Source organism: Diabrotica virgifera, chromosome 7, assembly GCF_917563875.1.
Source record: "Diabrotica virgifera virgifera chromosome 7, PGI_DIABVI_V3a".
NCBI classification, from domain to species: Eukaryota; Metazoa; Arthropoda; class Insecta; order Coleoptera; family Chrysomelidae; genus Diabrotica; species Diabrotica virgifera.
The window spans coordinates 140661858-140678270 of record NC_065449.1 but is presented as its reverse complement, the minus strand read 5'-3'; the positions used below and the strand labels follow the sequence as shown (position 1 = coordinate 140678270).

General features: G+C 32.4%; 1 protein-coding gene across 1 annotated transcript in view; it reads left to right on the top strand.

Moving 5' to 3' along the window:
- Window positions 1–16413, top strand: part of LOC126888626 (uncharacterized) — a 169734-nt gene that overhangs the window by 60389 nt on the left and 92932 nt on the right. The window contains exon 13 of the mRNA XM_050656982.1: window positions 13132–13480. Within this exon, the coding sequence (XP_050512939.1) occupies window positions 13132–13480 (349 nt within the window). The remainder of the gene's footprint in view (window positions 1–13131; window positions 13481–16413) is intronic.

The following is a 16413-nucleotide window of genomic DNA, read 5'->3' as shown; positions in this document are numbered from 1 at the left end:
TTTGACTAGTCAAACCCCGATCAGCTCTTAGAATGTCGTAATTTGTTAGATTAGGTTTAATAAAACGTCATTTTTGAATTTTAAAGTTTATTATTTTTATATAAAATTTAACTTGAAGTAAAACACTACTTGGTGTAGTTGGTATATTTTAATAAAAATTTTAAAAAATTTTAAAAATCCAAAAGGATTACGTTCAGAACGTTTTCGGACTTATCAGTCCATCATCAGTGAACCCAAAAGTAAGTAATCCCACTTAATAAAATTGAAAGGGGTGAAATTTTGACTGTTAAAAAAATGAAAAGTGTGTTTGAGATTACTTACTCTCTGTTCCTGTAATCTTAACCACACCTTTCAATTTTTTAACAGTCAAAATTTAAGACTCCTAGTCCCATTTAAAAAAATGATCGATTAAGTCATCACGTCCATGCGGATGACGTCACTAATATGATATAGATGCCAAAAAATCAGAATTTAAAAATAAAAATCGACCTGTTTCGGGATTTTTCCTTAGAGTCGCCAGATTACGAAATATCGAATTTATTCCTTTCGTTTGCACCATACTGTATACTATAGGTGGAATTGAGTATAAGATCGACCGAAGTTATAATGGTTGTAGGAGGGATAGACTGTGTACTCGAAGGAGCTTGCGAAGCAAGCGCGTGATTGGGCACACTATCCGTACTCCAATCATGATAACTGATTACTGTTGAAAGTATTTTTGAAGTGAAAATTTTTTTAGCGACGTTGTGCACTTTTTGTGTGGAGAAACAGCATTGAATCCGTGACCGTCATCGCTACGGCGAGATATAACTAATTTAAAGACGATGGGTTGAATTACTTATATGTTCGACCGAAGTTATAATGGTTGGAGGAGGGATACAGTGTGTACCCGAAGGAGCTTGTTAAACATGCGCATGAGGGGCCGCACTATCCCTACTCCAATCATTATAACTGATTAGTGTTTAAAGTCTTTTTGAAGTGAAGACTTCTTTAGCGACGTTGTGCACTTTTTGAATTGGAAAAAGCATTGAATTCGCGACCGTCACCGCTTCGCCGAAATAAATTCTGTATGTTTATACAGTATGTGAATGTATACAGTGCTAGTCAAAAGTCCGTACCCCCTCGTATCTTTTGAACGGTTATAATAGTGAAATTTGGAGGGAGGAAATAAACGAACGTAAGCTTCTTAACTAGTCATGACAGGTGACGTAATAGTGACAGATGACGTTACAGAGCCACTGTGACCGATAATTTTAAATGGGACCTTGTGGCAAGTGATACCTCGTTTGAAAGGTATTCAAAATACCTATTCAGTCATACTAATTTTGTTTAAGTTTAAGCTAATTTTGATGAATAAATGAAATAAATATAAAATTGGAGTTTCGCATTTAATTAATAAAAATTCAAAATTCCGCATATAATTACTTGTCAAAAAGGTTGACGTTGACGTAAAAACTACTAGAGAAGTGAAAAACGTCAACCCTTTTGACAAAAAAACCATAGGCGGACAGTTGAATTTTTATTAATTAAATGCGAAACTAAAATATTATATTCATTTAATTTATTCACCAAAATTCAAATCAACTAAAACCCAAAAAAATTAGTATGACTGAATAGGCATTTTGAATACCTTTCAAACGAGGTATCACTTGTCATAGGGTCCCATTTAAAATTATCGGTCACAGTGGCTCTGTAACGTTATCTGTCACTATTTCGTCACCTGTCATGACTAGTTACGAAGCTCACGTCCGTTTATTTCCTCCCTCCAAATTTCACTATTATAGGTATAACCGTTCAAATGATACGAGGGGGGGTACGGACTTTTGACTAGCACTGTATACATATAAATAGTATAGGACACAATTAACGCGTATATAATATAGGTGTAGCACTTTTTTGGATGGGGAAAAAGCAATGTACTCGCGACCGTCATCGCTACGGCGAAATAGTTCGCTACGGCGAAATAGTAATTTATATACTATAGGCCTATAGGGATTTGAGTATAAGTTAAGACCGAAGTTATAATGGTTAGAGGAGGATAGAGGGTGTACTTGAATGAGCTTGCGAAGCAAGCGCATGAAGGGCAACACTATCCCTACTTCAATCATTATAAGATTCTGAGTAGTTAGTGTTTAAAGTATTTGTGAAATAAAAACTTCTTTAGCAACGTTGTGGCACTTGGTTCGCAAGATATTTTCACTTCTGTCGGCATTCCCCTGAGTGCCTTAATTTTTTTTATTGGACACCGCACACATATTATGGCAAATATAATGTCACTCAAATTCAATAAAATTTATATGAATAGATTCGTTTTAAATTAACGGTCAATTCTTATCATTGCGCCAACTCTTATATGATTAATTACGGCGCAAATTGCAATTAAAGTTTATCAAAATCACATTTTTGGAGTACATAAATGTGTCAGTTACAATCACTATTGCTCTGGGTGCTATTCAAAACAGCTTAAACCCCGCTGGACCTAAGCGGATTAGTGAAACTAATCCACTGATTTATGGAGTACCGATAATTTGGGTATTTTAAAATATTTCTTCTCTCTCTAACTTATGTACGTACCCATTTGATTTCAGATTTATTTATATCAATTTTTGCTCTTATTATTGAAAATACAGAGTTGGCGCAATGATAACAATTGACCGTTAATTTGAAACAAATCTATTCATATAAATTTTATTGAATTTGATTGACATTACATTTTCCATAAGATGTGTGCGGTGTCCTTTCATATATCGACAAATACGGCTTGCATGGGTTGTCTATCAGAAATGATCATAGCTATCGGTAAGGCGGGCGTAGGGTTTGAAATCGATATTTCAAGCACATTTTTGTGAAGATTTTTTGAAAGTACATTAGAATTATTTTATTTTTAAATTAAATAAGCATATTCAGTATAGTTCACAGAATATAAAAAAAATCAAGGAAAAATGTTGAAAAATAAACCTACGATGGAAAATTTTTCAGACATCTAAAAAATGGATTTTGCCGTGGACATCAGAACTCATCATTATGTCGTGTAAAACAAAGAATTAAAAGAGATTCTATTAGCTTAGGAGTTTCTAGAGGTAACGCTGTCGAATTTTTTTAGTTTTAACGATGATTGTTGACTCTTTGGTATCACTCAGAATTCAAAGCATAAGCAACGACATTTTTTGCAAAAAAGACTGAAAGTCAACATACTTATTACATATTCAATTATCAAATATTGTAATTAAACAGTCATGTGATCAAATTCTGTAGCTATACTAAATTTAAAATCAAGATGCAGTAGAAATAAACAAACCAAGACGGGTTAAATGCTACTAGGAGCGCTCCTGAATCATAATTTACCATGTATAAACTTCGGAAATCATGATTTGGGATTTACAACGTATATACCGGGTGTCCCAATAAGAATGGCTCTCGGCCATATCTCAGGAACCGTTTATACTACAGCTTTGGGAAAAAAATTTTATAACAAAAGTTGCCCCGAGAAAAGCCTGGAAATTATTTTCATAATTGTAAGTCCACCGCTAGAGGGCGTAATTGAATATCAAAAATTAAAAAATCGAAATTTTACAAAATTTGCCTAATGAAAGGGCACTGGAAATCCAATCATCGTATTCTTCATACAATTCTGTACATATTTTATTTCACAAGTTTAAGTCTACCTGTGCAAATAAGAGGTGGGGGTGAGTGGGAACCTTGTTATGAAAAAATCGCTGTAAGTCCGGTTCTGCTTAATCGATTTTTACAAACTTCGTCTTGTTGAAAACAGCTCTTTTTTGTCAATGTAATGGTTATAATTTGGAAACAGCCTATTACATAATATGCCGGCTAGAAGGCGCTATTTATTTTTTTTTTTTTGAAATCTAGTTTTCTTTGGAAAATATTAAATACAAGTATGTATTTTTTTTCCTGCATTACAAAATTAGACCAAATTAGTAACAGAATACCGAAAACCGCATGTCGATACCTTTTTTCTATCTCGAGAAATCTTAAGAAACGTGTAAATTTTAAACATAACTGTTGCTGTCATATAAGTTGAAATATATAGAAGCACGTAGTGTGCTATGGAGAAAAACAAAGGAACATTGTCCAGATGTCACCGTATATAATGAATCAAAACAACAATAAAACAAATAACACTATAAAATATAACAAAAAAAGAGTGTGTGTACTTTGTACGCGAGTAAGAAGTTATACTTTTATTATTATGACTATAACGAAATAAATATATTTTAAACAGTTTAATTTTATTTTTATTTAAATATTACACTAACTTTAATACTTAAAATAATACCAAAAATAGCGTTAATATGTAAATTTTTATGAATTGTTGCCTCCGCGCATTTGCTTTTCTCTCGATGAATCGTAGAAAATGTAAAACGTCAGATTTTCTACACAAATTTTTAATTTTTATTTCATTATATTTTAATATCAATTATCCTATTCCCAACTAAGGTCAATACATAACTGTTATTGTCACCGGTAAACTAAGTTAAGGAAGTCAAAGTGTAAACAAGTAGTGTGCTATGGAAAAAATAGAACTATTAGAAGTATTAACTTCAAAAAGTCATCATGTGTCAAATTATGTGTCAAATCAGTAAAACATAAAAATTTATTCATTGATGGTTTGTTGCGGTTTGGTTCTATTAAATTTTATATAAAATTTATACAGAGTGACATTCAAGATGATTGTTACGAACTAAGAAGCATTTGACATGATAGCCACATTCTTTGAATGCATAAGAAATGCAACTGTTGCGGCTAGAATATATGCAATGAAATATCCCCAAATACGTCACCCCAGTAGTAGAGTTTTTCATATTTTGTTTTGATTTATTATATACGGTGACATCTGGAAAATATTTCTTTGTTTTTTTCCATAGCACACTACTTGCTTCTATATATTTCCACTTATATGTATGACAGCAACAGTTATGTTTAAAATTTACGCGTTTCTTAAGATATCTCGAGATAAAAAAAAGGTATAGACATGCGGGTTTCGGTATTCTGTTGCTAATTTAATCTAATTTTGTAATACAGGAAAAAAATACATACTTGTATTGAATATTTTCCAAAGAAAACTAGATTTCTAAAAAGAAAATAAATAGCGCCTCCTAGCCGGCATATTATGTAATAGGCTGTTTCCAAATTATAACTATTACATTGACGAAAAAGAGCTGTTTTCAACAAGACCAAGTTACCCGGACCAAGTTTCACCGGACTTACAGCGATTTTTTCATAACAAGGTTCTGACTCACCCCCACCTCTTATTTGCACAGGTAGACTTAAACTTGTGAAATAAAATATGCGCAGAATTTTATGAAGAATACGATAATCGGATTTCCAGTGCCCTTTCATTAGGCAAATGGGAGTGCAAATGGGAGAGAGATTCGGGAGTGCTCCTAGTAGCATTTAACGTGTCTTGGTTTGTGTGATGTACTTTGATTCCAACTTGGATTTTTTTAGAAAATATTTTTTTAATGAAATTATATACCATCTACAGAGGAAGAATTTTTACTTCTTAAGTCATTTTTATTATGGTATACAGCCAATTGCCAATAAGTGTGTTGCCTGTGATGACTTATGGTGCCGAAACTTTAACATTGACAGCTACAACTTCTAAAATGCTGCAAATAGCCCAGAGGAAAATGGAAAGGTCAATGCTGAGTACCTATATCGCTTCATGACCAAGTTAGAAATGAAGACTTAAGACGAAGAACAGGAGTTACCGATGTAATTTCCCGAATTGCCACCCTGAAATGGAACTGGGTCGGACACGTCGCCCGAATCAGTGATGGGAGATGGACGAAGAGATTACTTGAGTGGAGGCCGAGATTAGACAAAAGAAGTAGAGGAAGACCACCTACTCGTTGGACTGACGATCTTAAGAAAATGTCTAGAAATTGGATGCAAAGTGCTCAAAATAGAGCACAATGGACAAAAATGAGGGAGGCCTATGTCCAGCAGTGAACGCAAAGGGCTGGATGATGATGATGATGATACAGCCAATTAGAGGGATTCATTCCTTTTTATAATATTTATTATTGTTAAACAAAAAATAAACCTAAAACAAAAAATATCTCGACTCTGTTATCCCACGAAATGTCTAAAAGTGTTGCAAACAAGTGATGTTTTTGATTCGCTGAGTAATTTACAAAAGAGAAAAGGAACAGCTGTAGGACGTTTTTCACCACGCTCAGGCGAACTGGCGCGAACCTGTTGCAAATCGAGTCGAAGGTATGGATATTCAACATGCTGTATTTCCGGTTCTACCGGAACTTATAACATGCTGTAGTTTCCGAAAGAATCGAAAATACAGCATATTGAATATACCTACCTTCGACTCGCTATGCAGCAGGTTCGCGCTTGAGCGTAGTGAACAACGGTCAACAGGTTGTTTCCATTCTCCTTTGTAAATTACTTTGAAAATATAAGTTGACAATACTTTAAGGCTGTATGACACTATGCATTTTCTTGTATCATTTCTAATATCGTTTCTGATATCGTTTCTTGTATACATTTTCTTGTATCATTTCTTGTACGTACATTTGTGCCCTGTATGACACTATGCAAGTTCTTGTATCGAAAATTGTATGAAATTCGGCACGTGATTGGTCGAAATTTTGTTTGTCACCCTGTGTCACGTTATGGTAGTACTGCATACTGCATCTACAGCTACAGCTGATTTTGAAGATTTTATAAAATTTATAAACTTTTAATTAACATTTTAATGTTAACCAGAATTTTACGTTGACTGTTTGAGGTTGATTATTTGTGTTTTTATTTTGTTTTGATATTTGTGCTAAAATATTTGCATTAGAATTATCTTCAGTTTGATCCAAATTAGGAATTAGTATTTTCGTCTATTAAAAAATTATGCACCTAAATTTATAGTATGAACTTTACTAGGAGCTAAATATATGGTTATTAGTAGAACAGTAGTCCATACCAAACGGTATATTAAGTATCAATAAAAGATTTATAAATAATACCTACAAAAACACAAATAAATTCATCAATACATTATCCCATTTTCATTTCAGCCGCCATTATGAGTAAGTAATTATGACATTTTAGATGTTTTACCAGCAGGTTTTACGTTTTTGCTCTTTGCGCAGAAATTGGCGCAGTTCTTGTACAAGAATCTGTGTCTGACTCAAATTCTTGTATCGTTTCTGATATCGTTTCTTGTATCTGTGTATGACACTATGCATTTTTTTGACATATCAGAAACGATATTAGAAATGATACAAGAAAATGTATAGTGTCATACAGCCTTTAAACGCATTTTTCTCAAAACTGTTTTTTCAAAGGTGGTGGACATTGTAACTCGAAAACTACTTGACCGATCCACCTGAAATTTTGTATATATTTTCTTTAGATATTTTGTGAGGTAACACTGTCCAGAAATTTTTTGATTTATGCTTATTTTTTGTTTACCAATGATAATAGTATATTATTCAACGAGCATGTAATGATGGCTATTACTCACGATGATGAAGTTTGCGACACGAGCCATAGGCGAGTGTCGTAATTCATCAGAGTGAGTAATAGCCATTACATGCGAGTAGAATACTATACTTTTTCTACGACCTTTTTTTATTTTAATTAGTAAAAAATTTAATTATCAACTACTCGAGATTTAAATAATTATAATAACTTTCAAGAATACTTAAATGCTATTTACCCCTAGTACGTGGCTGAATAATTGGTTGTCTACTATTACCAAATTAATATTTATTGTAAAAATACAACTAGAAATAGTCCATATAAATTCTATGCGTTCCGAAAAATTATAAGCTTAAATTTGTACCTACTGTCAATTAATCTAATAAATAGGAAATGGCTGTTGTCGGTGGACGTATTTCAATAGTTATAATGTACATTTGCATTTAACTATGTATATACTATATAATATATATACTATATAATATAATAATATAACTATACATAATATGTTATAACATATTTAACACAATATAACTTGAAAAATAAACCCTATATTAGTTATAAATTCCAATTAACATAAACAAAATGAGCTAATGTCACTGTCACTAAAATAAATGATAAACGTCAAAATTTTTAGTAAACAAGATATAAACGTATGGAATATACTGACATTGTTACAGTTAAAATTCCTTTAAAAATTTTTCGAAGTTAATTATTGATATAAATTACAATAATTATTGTATTAAATAAACAACTTTAAGTAATTTTATTTGCAGTTTATATACGATTAATATTAAAAGTGGCATGCGTCACTTGAATCTAACTTCAGCCCGTGAGTAATGACCCGTGAGTAACTTCAGCCCGTGAGTAATGAACTATTACTCACGGTTACAGTAATGGGTGCTATTATCTATGAAAAAATAGCGAATAATGAGCATGTTATTAAACGGTCGTAGAAAAATATGTTAATTTTCACCCTTTTGTGCAAAAATATTCGTTGTTGTGACTTCTGACTTCAACAGCGTTATATCAACAAACTCATAAGCTTAAAAACCTTTTTGAATTTTTGGTTTCACATTGATCCAATGTAGAGTTCTTATGTCCACCCCAAAATCCATTTTTTGAGTTTCGAAGTGCCTTTAAATATTTGCCACCGTTGGCTTATTTTTTAATATTTTTCCTTAATTTTTTTAAGATTCTACGAATTGTACTGAATATGCTTTTTAATTTAAAAATAAAATAATTCTACCATACTTTCAAAAAATATATACCTACAAAATTTTCCATGGTTGGTTTATTTTTCAACATTTTTCCTTGAATTTTTGTTAATATTCTTTGAACTATACTAAATATGCATATTTAATTTAAAAATAAAATAATTCTACTATACTTTCAAAAAAATTCACAAAAATGTGCTTGAAATATTGATTTCAAACAATACGCCCTCCTTTAGGATAGCTGTGACCATATTTTGATAGGCAACCCATGCAAGTCGTATTTATCTATGTATGAAATTTAACCCATTAGCGCCCAGCGTTACTATATGGTAACGTAAAACACATGATTTTTAAAAATTCTGCGGTATGCCCATGGAACTAGTCAGCCACATATTTTGAAAACTACCGTTTCTACTGTTTCTAGGAATACTTCAGGCACCCATAAAACGTAACGGATTCGTATCTTAGTCTTCTCTCAACTCTCAACCGTCGAGAGATAATGATATGACAGTGTGATTTAAGTTTATAGAAAAAGATGGACGTCCGTTTTGCGTAAGCAATATTTGATAGTCTTCTAGTAACTATATTTGCATATTTAAAAAAAACTAAGTTTATTATACTCCAACTTATTATAAATTGTTGTATTTTATCAACAATTAAATGTAGCGAATTTGGTAGGAATAATCAAAGTGCGCCGTTACTATAGGGTTGCGGTGGGCGCTTACGGAGTCATAATCTTATTTTTTTTTTCAGTCGTTGATTTTCGTTAGCAGAAGCGATAGCATTACTGGTGCGATGGAAAGATAACTCTGTTGTTACAGTGGCATCTACGAGTTGTGGTGGTTCAGCATTGGGCACGGTAAAAAGATTTTCTCATGAAGAAAACGCCACATTCAAGTAAGTCGGCCTCATTGTATTGCTGAATACAACAAAAATATGGGGGGTACCGACTTGATGGATCAAGGTGTTTCAACCTACCGAGTAGCAATTTGCAGTAAAAAATTGTACTGGCCAATTGTAACATGGTTGTTGGATGTTGCAGTCCATAACTCATGGCATTTATATAAAAAAAAAATAAAAAAGATATATCCTTGCTATCGTTTAGGAGAGAATTGGCCCAAGTTCTTCTCGCAAGATATGGAAGTCCTCCCTTATACAGGGTGAGTCATAACTATAGGGACATAGACTAAGGACAGGTTCTTTGGACCAAAATATGGCTATTGGGCGAAATATGCCTTAATAAGATATTGCTGAGACAAAAGATACAGGGTGTTAAAGTTAATTTTTGTTTTTCGTTTTTTGCTAATAGTTTCCCTGTATATTTATAAATTGCTATCAAAATTGGCACAAAGGCATAATCTTAGACAAGAAATAGTATTTTATCTACAATTTTACGTTTTGTCATAGAGGGCGCCACGTGGATCATTCCTGATGATCAAATTGAGTCTAAACTTTTTCTGATGAAACTTTTTAGTAATTTTTATTAGAAAATATGACGTAAAAATCATTTTTACGTAAAATTGGTACTCTTGTTTAAACATGATAATTTTAACCGTTTTCGATAACAACGCAGTCGAACTGCTTAGAGTCTTAAAAAAGGATTTCAAATATTATTTCATTTATGAAAAGTATGCTTTGGACTGTCAGATAATTGTTGTTGGTAAATGTCATTTGTTCAGAGTAAATTATTTTTGATGTGACAGTGTAGTGTAGTGTTGTATTTTTTAAAAGTAATCATTACTTTTTTGATTGAAATGCCTCGTCACAATCATTTCAGTTGCAACTTTGTTTATTAGTTTGGTATTTGATATCCCCTTCTGAGTTCCTGAAATCTTCAATTGCGTTTTTATCGAAAACGGTTGAAATTATCATGTTTAAACAAGAGTACCAATTTTACGTAAAAATGATGTTTACGTCATATTTTCTAATAAAAATTACTAAAAAGTTTCATCAGAAAAAGTTTAGACTCAATTTGATCATCAGGAATGATCCACGTGGCGCCCTCTATGACAAAACGTAAAATTGTAGATAAAATACTATTTCTTGTCTAAGATTATGACTTTGTGCCAATTTTGATAGTAATTTATAAATATACAGGGAAACTATTAGCAAAAAACGAAAAACAAAAATTAACTTTAACACCCTGTATCTTTTTTCTCAGCAACATTTTATTAAGGCATATTTGGCCCAAGAGCCATATTTTGGTCCAAATAACCTGTCCTTAGTCTATGTCCCTATAGTTATGACTCACCCTGTATACAGGAAGATCTAGTCTAAATAGACAGAACTTGCCAGATCTTCGTTTTGATCGCTTCGACCATTTCGTTACATCAAGCAGTAGAAGGCGATGTGCTGGTGACGGATGTACAACATTTGGACGAACAATATGCCAAAAATGCAACTTTTATTTGTGTGTTAATTGTTTTATAGGATACCACACCAGACGATTAAAATATTCTCAAATAAATATTTAAAAAAAATTAAAAATTTTGATTTCAACGATCCTAAAAATTCCTTAAGCGCCCAGCGTTACCATAAGGTAACACCATATAATTTTTTTAAAAAAAGACATGAAACCGAAAAAGTTGTTTTTTTGGATTAAATTATTAACATTTTCATCTAATTAACCCTAAAAGTAAAGATTTTCAAATAAAGAAAAACTTGGGCGCTAATGAGTTAATTAAAAAAATGTTTCATCCTATAAACAGATGGGTGAAAGTCGACCTAGATTCGGACTCCGTACTATGTATTCTGGTTGATCTTTTATTTGAAAGTAGCTGACTATGTAACTACAGTCCGTCCAATATACCTACATACCGTTGCACGTCATCCGCGTTATAGCTCGTGACGTCATATGATACCAGCACAAAAGATTTAGGCGGTAGGTCTGTTCCTTTTTAGAATCATTTAGCCGAGTACACTGAAATTACAGTCACTAGACATATTTTATTATATACGTATATACGCGTAGAAATATTTATTGGAATATTTCTGTTAGTATACATTTAAAGAAACATACCCTAACTTGTTTGATTTAATTTGTATAAGTGGAATATAAAGCGTTTTTATAAAGTACACTTGTTCGGATTACACTCCAACTGCGATTGAACAAAGGTGACATTTTGGCATGAATTCGTAACATTTATTTGACAGTTGCGGTGATGACTCTTCATATTTGTTTTTATTCTTTACTATAAGTATTTGTTTTGTTATATTTATTGTTTGTATTATTTACTTTAACGTAAGATTATAACTTAATTCTTGTTTTCTATTTCTAAAGTTTTTATTTATTTACATTGAATATTAATTTGTTTTGTTGTATAATCCACATTCAAGAATTTTTTTGTATTTGGGCAACAATGTCAACTTAAATCTCTAACGTATATAATGACGTGCAACGGTATGTACAGTGTACAGTTGAGTCCACGAGTCTTTACCCGTGCGTCATCATTTAAAGCATACCAAATAAGTCGGAAATTTACTAAACGCAACAGCAAGTGACAGAAAGTGGGTATTATTCCGATCACGGGTTATAGTATAAAATTTGACGTTATCAAATAAATAGAATGTCAAATTTAAGTTTTGCTTTAAAATTTTGGTGCATAATTACAGCTAGATTTGAAGTAGCTTAATAAATTCTTTTATTATCATTGATTAATAAATAAATAAACAATTTATAAAAAAATTCAATAACATATCTTCTTATTGTTATTTTATTCACTTTGGCGGAACATTAAACACAAGCATTCCTTAACTGTGTCAATGAAGTTAGCTTTGTACGTTGTCAAAATTAATCGTAAAATAACATAAACTTATCATAAAATTTTTAACTCTAATATAAAATTAGTTGTGAAAACAACTGATTGTATACTACAAAAAAACTTCAAAATGCAAAAATTCTACAAAATAACAGCAAAAAATTCAACAAACTGACAGCCACAAAAGTAAACAAACCAAAACGTCAGAAATTGTACTTTGAAGTTAAAATAATATGTGAAAACATCCCCAATCGTGTTTCTTTGTACCTATCTCTTTTCAATGCACTGAGTCTAGATCAGAGGTTCCCAACCAGTATGCCGCGGCACACTGGTGTGCCCTGAAGTCCCTGTAGGTGTGCCGCGAAATTCACATAACAATACCTTATAATTATACTCATTATAGAGATTATTTACCCAAAGTGTGCCGTGGCTGAACGAGTTTTTAAGTTAGTGTGCCTCAAGCTAAAAAAGGTTGGGAACCGCTGGTCTAGATCGTTCATAAAAATAACATGTGTTTTTAATAACACTCTTTAATAACAGGCGGCAGCTGGTTTGTCATTAGTTTCATGCGTGGAAGAGAATGATGCTAGATAAAAATATGTGTTTTATCTCGCCAGGTATTAATGACGCACGGGTAAAGACTCGTGGACTCAATTGTAGGTATATTGTACGGACTGTATTTAAATACTAAAAATAATTTTTAGTTATGTGATCATAAAGTATTGGTATGGTCAAGAGAACGATGACTTCCAGCACTGGAATGCGGTGCTCGGACTTCAGGAACCACCACCCCGCAACTGGAGCGGTTCAGACAAAACATACTTCACTTACAGGGAGTTTCTTATTTATCTGGACCAATATAGGCGTAACCAGTTAATAGAAAAAAACAAGCCGAAAATGTCTAACGACAAAGAAAGGGGTGACGCGAAAGAAACATTAAGAAAACCTATAAACATAACTGAACAAGATTCCCCAAGAGTGCCGACAATGGAAGAATTTTTGTCAAAGAAAAAAGTAAGTGGACAGCAACGGAAGCTAAATAGAGTTATTTCGTAGAAGCTATGTAAAATTTTTGTTTTGTTTATAAAAGATTGTAATATTATATATCTTGTGGTTTTTAGAAACTATATAATATACTCTTTTGAATATAAATCCGAAAATTTAGTTAGTAATAATTAATAACACATTCAATATTTGTTTTTATATTCAGTGATTAGACCGCTAATAACCGGCAAAATAACGCAAAAGATAGAAAATATAATAGGTTTGTTCTAGCATCAGTTTCAAACGGTTTGAAACCATCAGCGAATGGTGGACCAGCGCGAGTAGAGGGGATAGCACTGGGTACTGGGTACTGTATTTTGTTCTCACACTGACCAACTGTTTGCTGACGGTTTGTGACTAGTTTGACTGTTTGCTAGAACAAACGTATTAAGTTGTGAGATAAAAGGAGATGAAACTGTAGAGGTGGAAAATTTAGCGATAGAAACATTTTAATTTAAATTATATTGATTGCCGCTAGTCAACCCACTCTAGAACTCTAAAAAAATTAGCCAGAATGACATGGATCAACAACCCGTCAAAACAAAATAGGGAAGAATACAAAATAGCGATAAACAAAACCAACGCAACAAAGAAAAATGACTGGTTAAATCAAAAGCTGGATGATATTAAAAAAGAGAGAAAAAATCATAAAATAAAACAATTTTACAAATAAGTCAGAGCAACATAAAATACGCCCAGAATTAAAAGAAGAGGACTAAATAACCAAAAAGAGAAAGCGTGTTTGAAGACAAACAGATCAGAATATGGGAAGAATATTATAAAAAAATGCTATTCACTACGGAGGAAACACACTGCAATGAGAAGTAAGACCAATAGTACAAGATAACGACGAGACGAAGTAGAAATTCCCACAGAAGAAGAAGTACAAAAAGAAATTAAAAACCTCCGAAACGGAAAAGCAACAGGAGAAGATGAGATAGCAGTGGAATTCTGAATAGTCAAATACATAAAATCTCTTCCCTTAGAATGGATAGGACATATACAGAGACGTCCACAATCAAATATGTTGAGAAGGATAACTCACTGGACACCACTTGGCTCAGGTACAGAGGAAGACCCAGAAGAAGATGGCTGGATGATGTAGAAGAAGGCATAAGAGCAATGAATGTGAAAGACTGGAAATTTCAGTGCCAGGACAGGAAGAAATGGAAAAGAGTCACGACAACAGCAAAGACACACAGCAAGCTATTAATGACACAGGAGTGATCCACCTCGTCGAAGAATAGGATTTTGAACGCCATAGCGTTATCTATAATCCCTAGGGATTGTAATGCTTAATAAATAAATGAATATTGATTGTTTCACACCTTTAGCTGTGTCAGATGAGTATGTCAACTAAAACTGTCACTGTCAGAGTGGTAGTTGCCAAACTCGTCCGATACATCTAAAGGTGAGAAACAATCAATATAATGTAAATTTATATAGCTATGTCTATCGCTAAATTTCCCTCCTCTACTATTATCATCTATTTTTATTAATTTCATGACTTAATACGTTTTCCGTCTTTTGCGTTATGTATTTTGCTGAGTACTTACTCACTCATCACTGTATTTGTAAAGATAAAACAAAGGCCTAGAAACCCCTCATGGTCTTAATATTTTCAACGAAAACTTTTCGTTTATAAATTCGCAAAAGTCTGAATGTAAAGTATCGATGGATTCTTATGTAGTTTTTTCTTCTGAATCCAAATCTGAAAACGGCATTTCGATATATCTAACCGTCTTCGAGATAATCGACCTCAAAGACTAAAATGTGACGTCACAATCCATTTATTTTCTGCCGACACACTACAGGTCAGCTGAAATCGTTGCTAATAAGTAGGCTAGTTTTTTAATCTCGATTTGTTAAGCAAAGCATAGGTTATTTACATTTGAGTTTAACACTTCGTGAATGTCAAACTTAATTTTAAATTAAGTATTAATAAAATATCAAAGACATTTGGTAGTGAATTTAATTATTATATAAAATAAATAAGATGTTCAAAAATACAATTTGAGTATATTTTAAAAGCAATAATTTATTAACAGCTTTACGGCCGGTTTCACAAAGTAAAGATAACTTGTGGTTAAAGAGATAACCAGAGGTTACCCCAAAATATGCGTTTCACTTTCATAATTGTTACCCTTCTGGGTATACCCATAAGGGTAACCCACTCCAACCTCTGGTTGAAAATTCTGTGAGTTAACCATACTTCGTCGTTGACTTGAGACTAAAACGCATATTTTGGGGTAACCTTTGGTTATCTCTTAAAAACAAGTTAACTTTACTTTGTGAATCCTTTATACGAGTATACGGCCTCCTCTTTAATGATAAATGGACTGTTCCATTCGTTATGAAATGAAAATTGTTTTTATAGTCGGTTCGCTAAACTCGACACAACTGGCTTGTAATTTTAGTAGGTAATTTTTTTGTCTTTTGGCAATTTTCCCAAAATTGGCAAGATTACTAATTATTTAGTACTTATTAACTATTTAGTAATTATTTTTTTTGCCAAATTGGCAAAATTATTGACTAAAATCACTAGCCAGTTGTGTCTGAGTTTAGCTAACCAACTATATGAAATAATATTGTATGAATAAAAAATTATGGTCTAATATGTGCAATTACATCCTTCTAACGGAAAAAAATTGAAGATTTTTCTCAAATTATGGATACCAACAACATTTTCATTTATAACTCTTTTCTTTTTAATTTGACGAAGAAAAGTTATTCTTCATAAACAGCTCTTCATGCTCTAAGATTTATGATGCAACCAATCATATATAAAATTTTATTAATTTTATACAAGGTATATAAAAAATATGAATTTCGATCAAGAGTAAAGTGCCTTTATAGTTCATAACATTTAAATTAGAATGATATAATTGCACATTAAAACATAATTGCAGGCTACAGACGGGGGATGTGAATTGCAAGGTGTA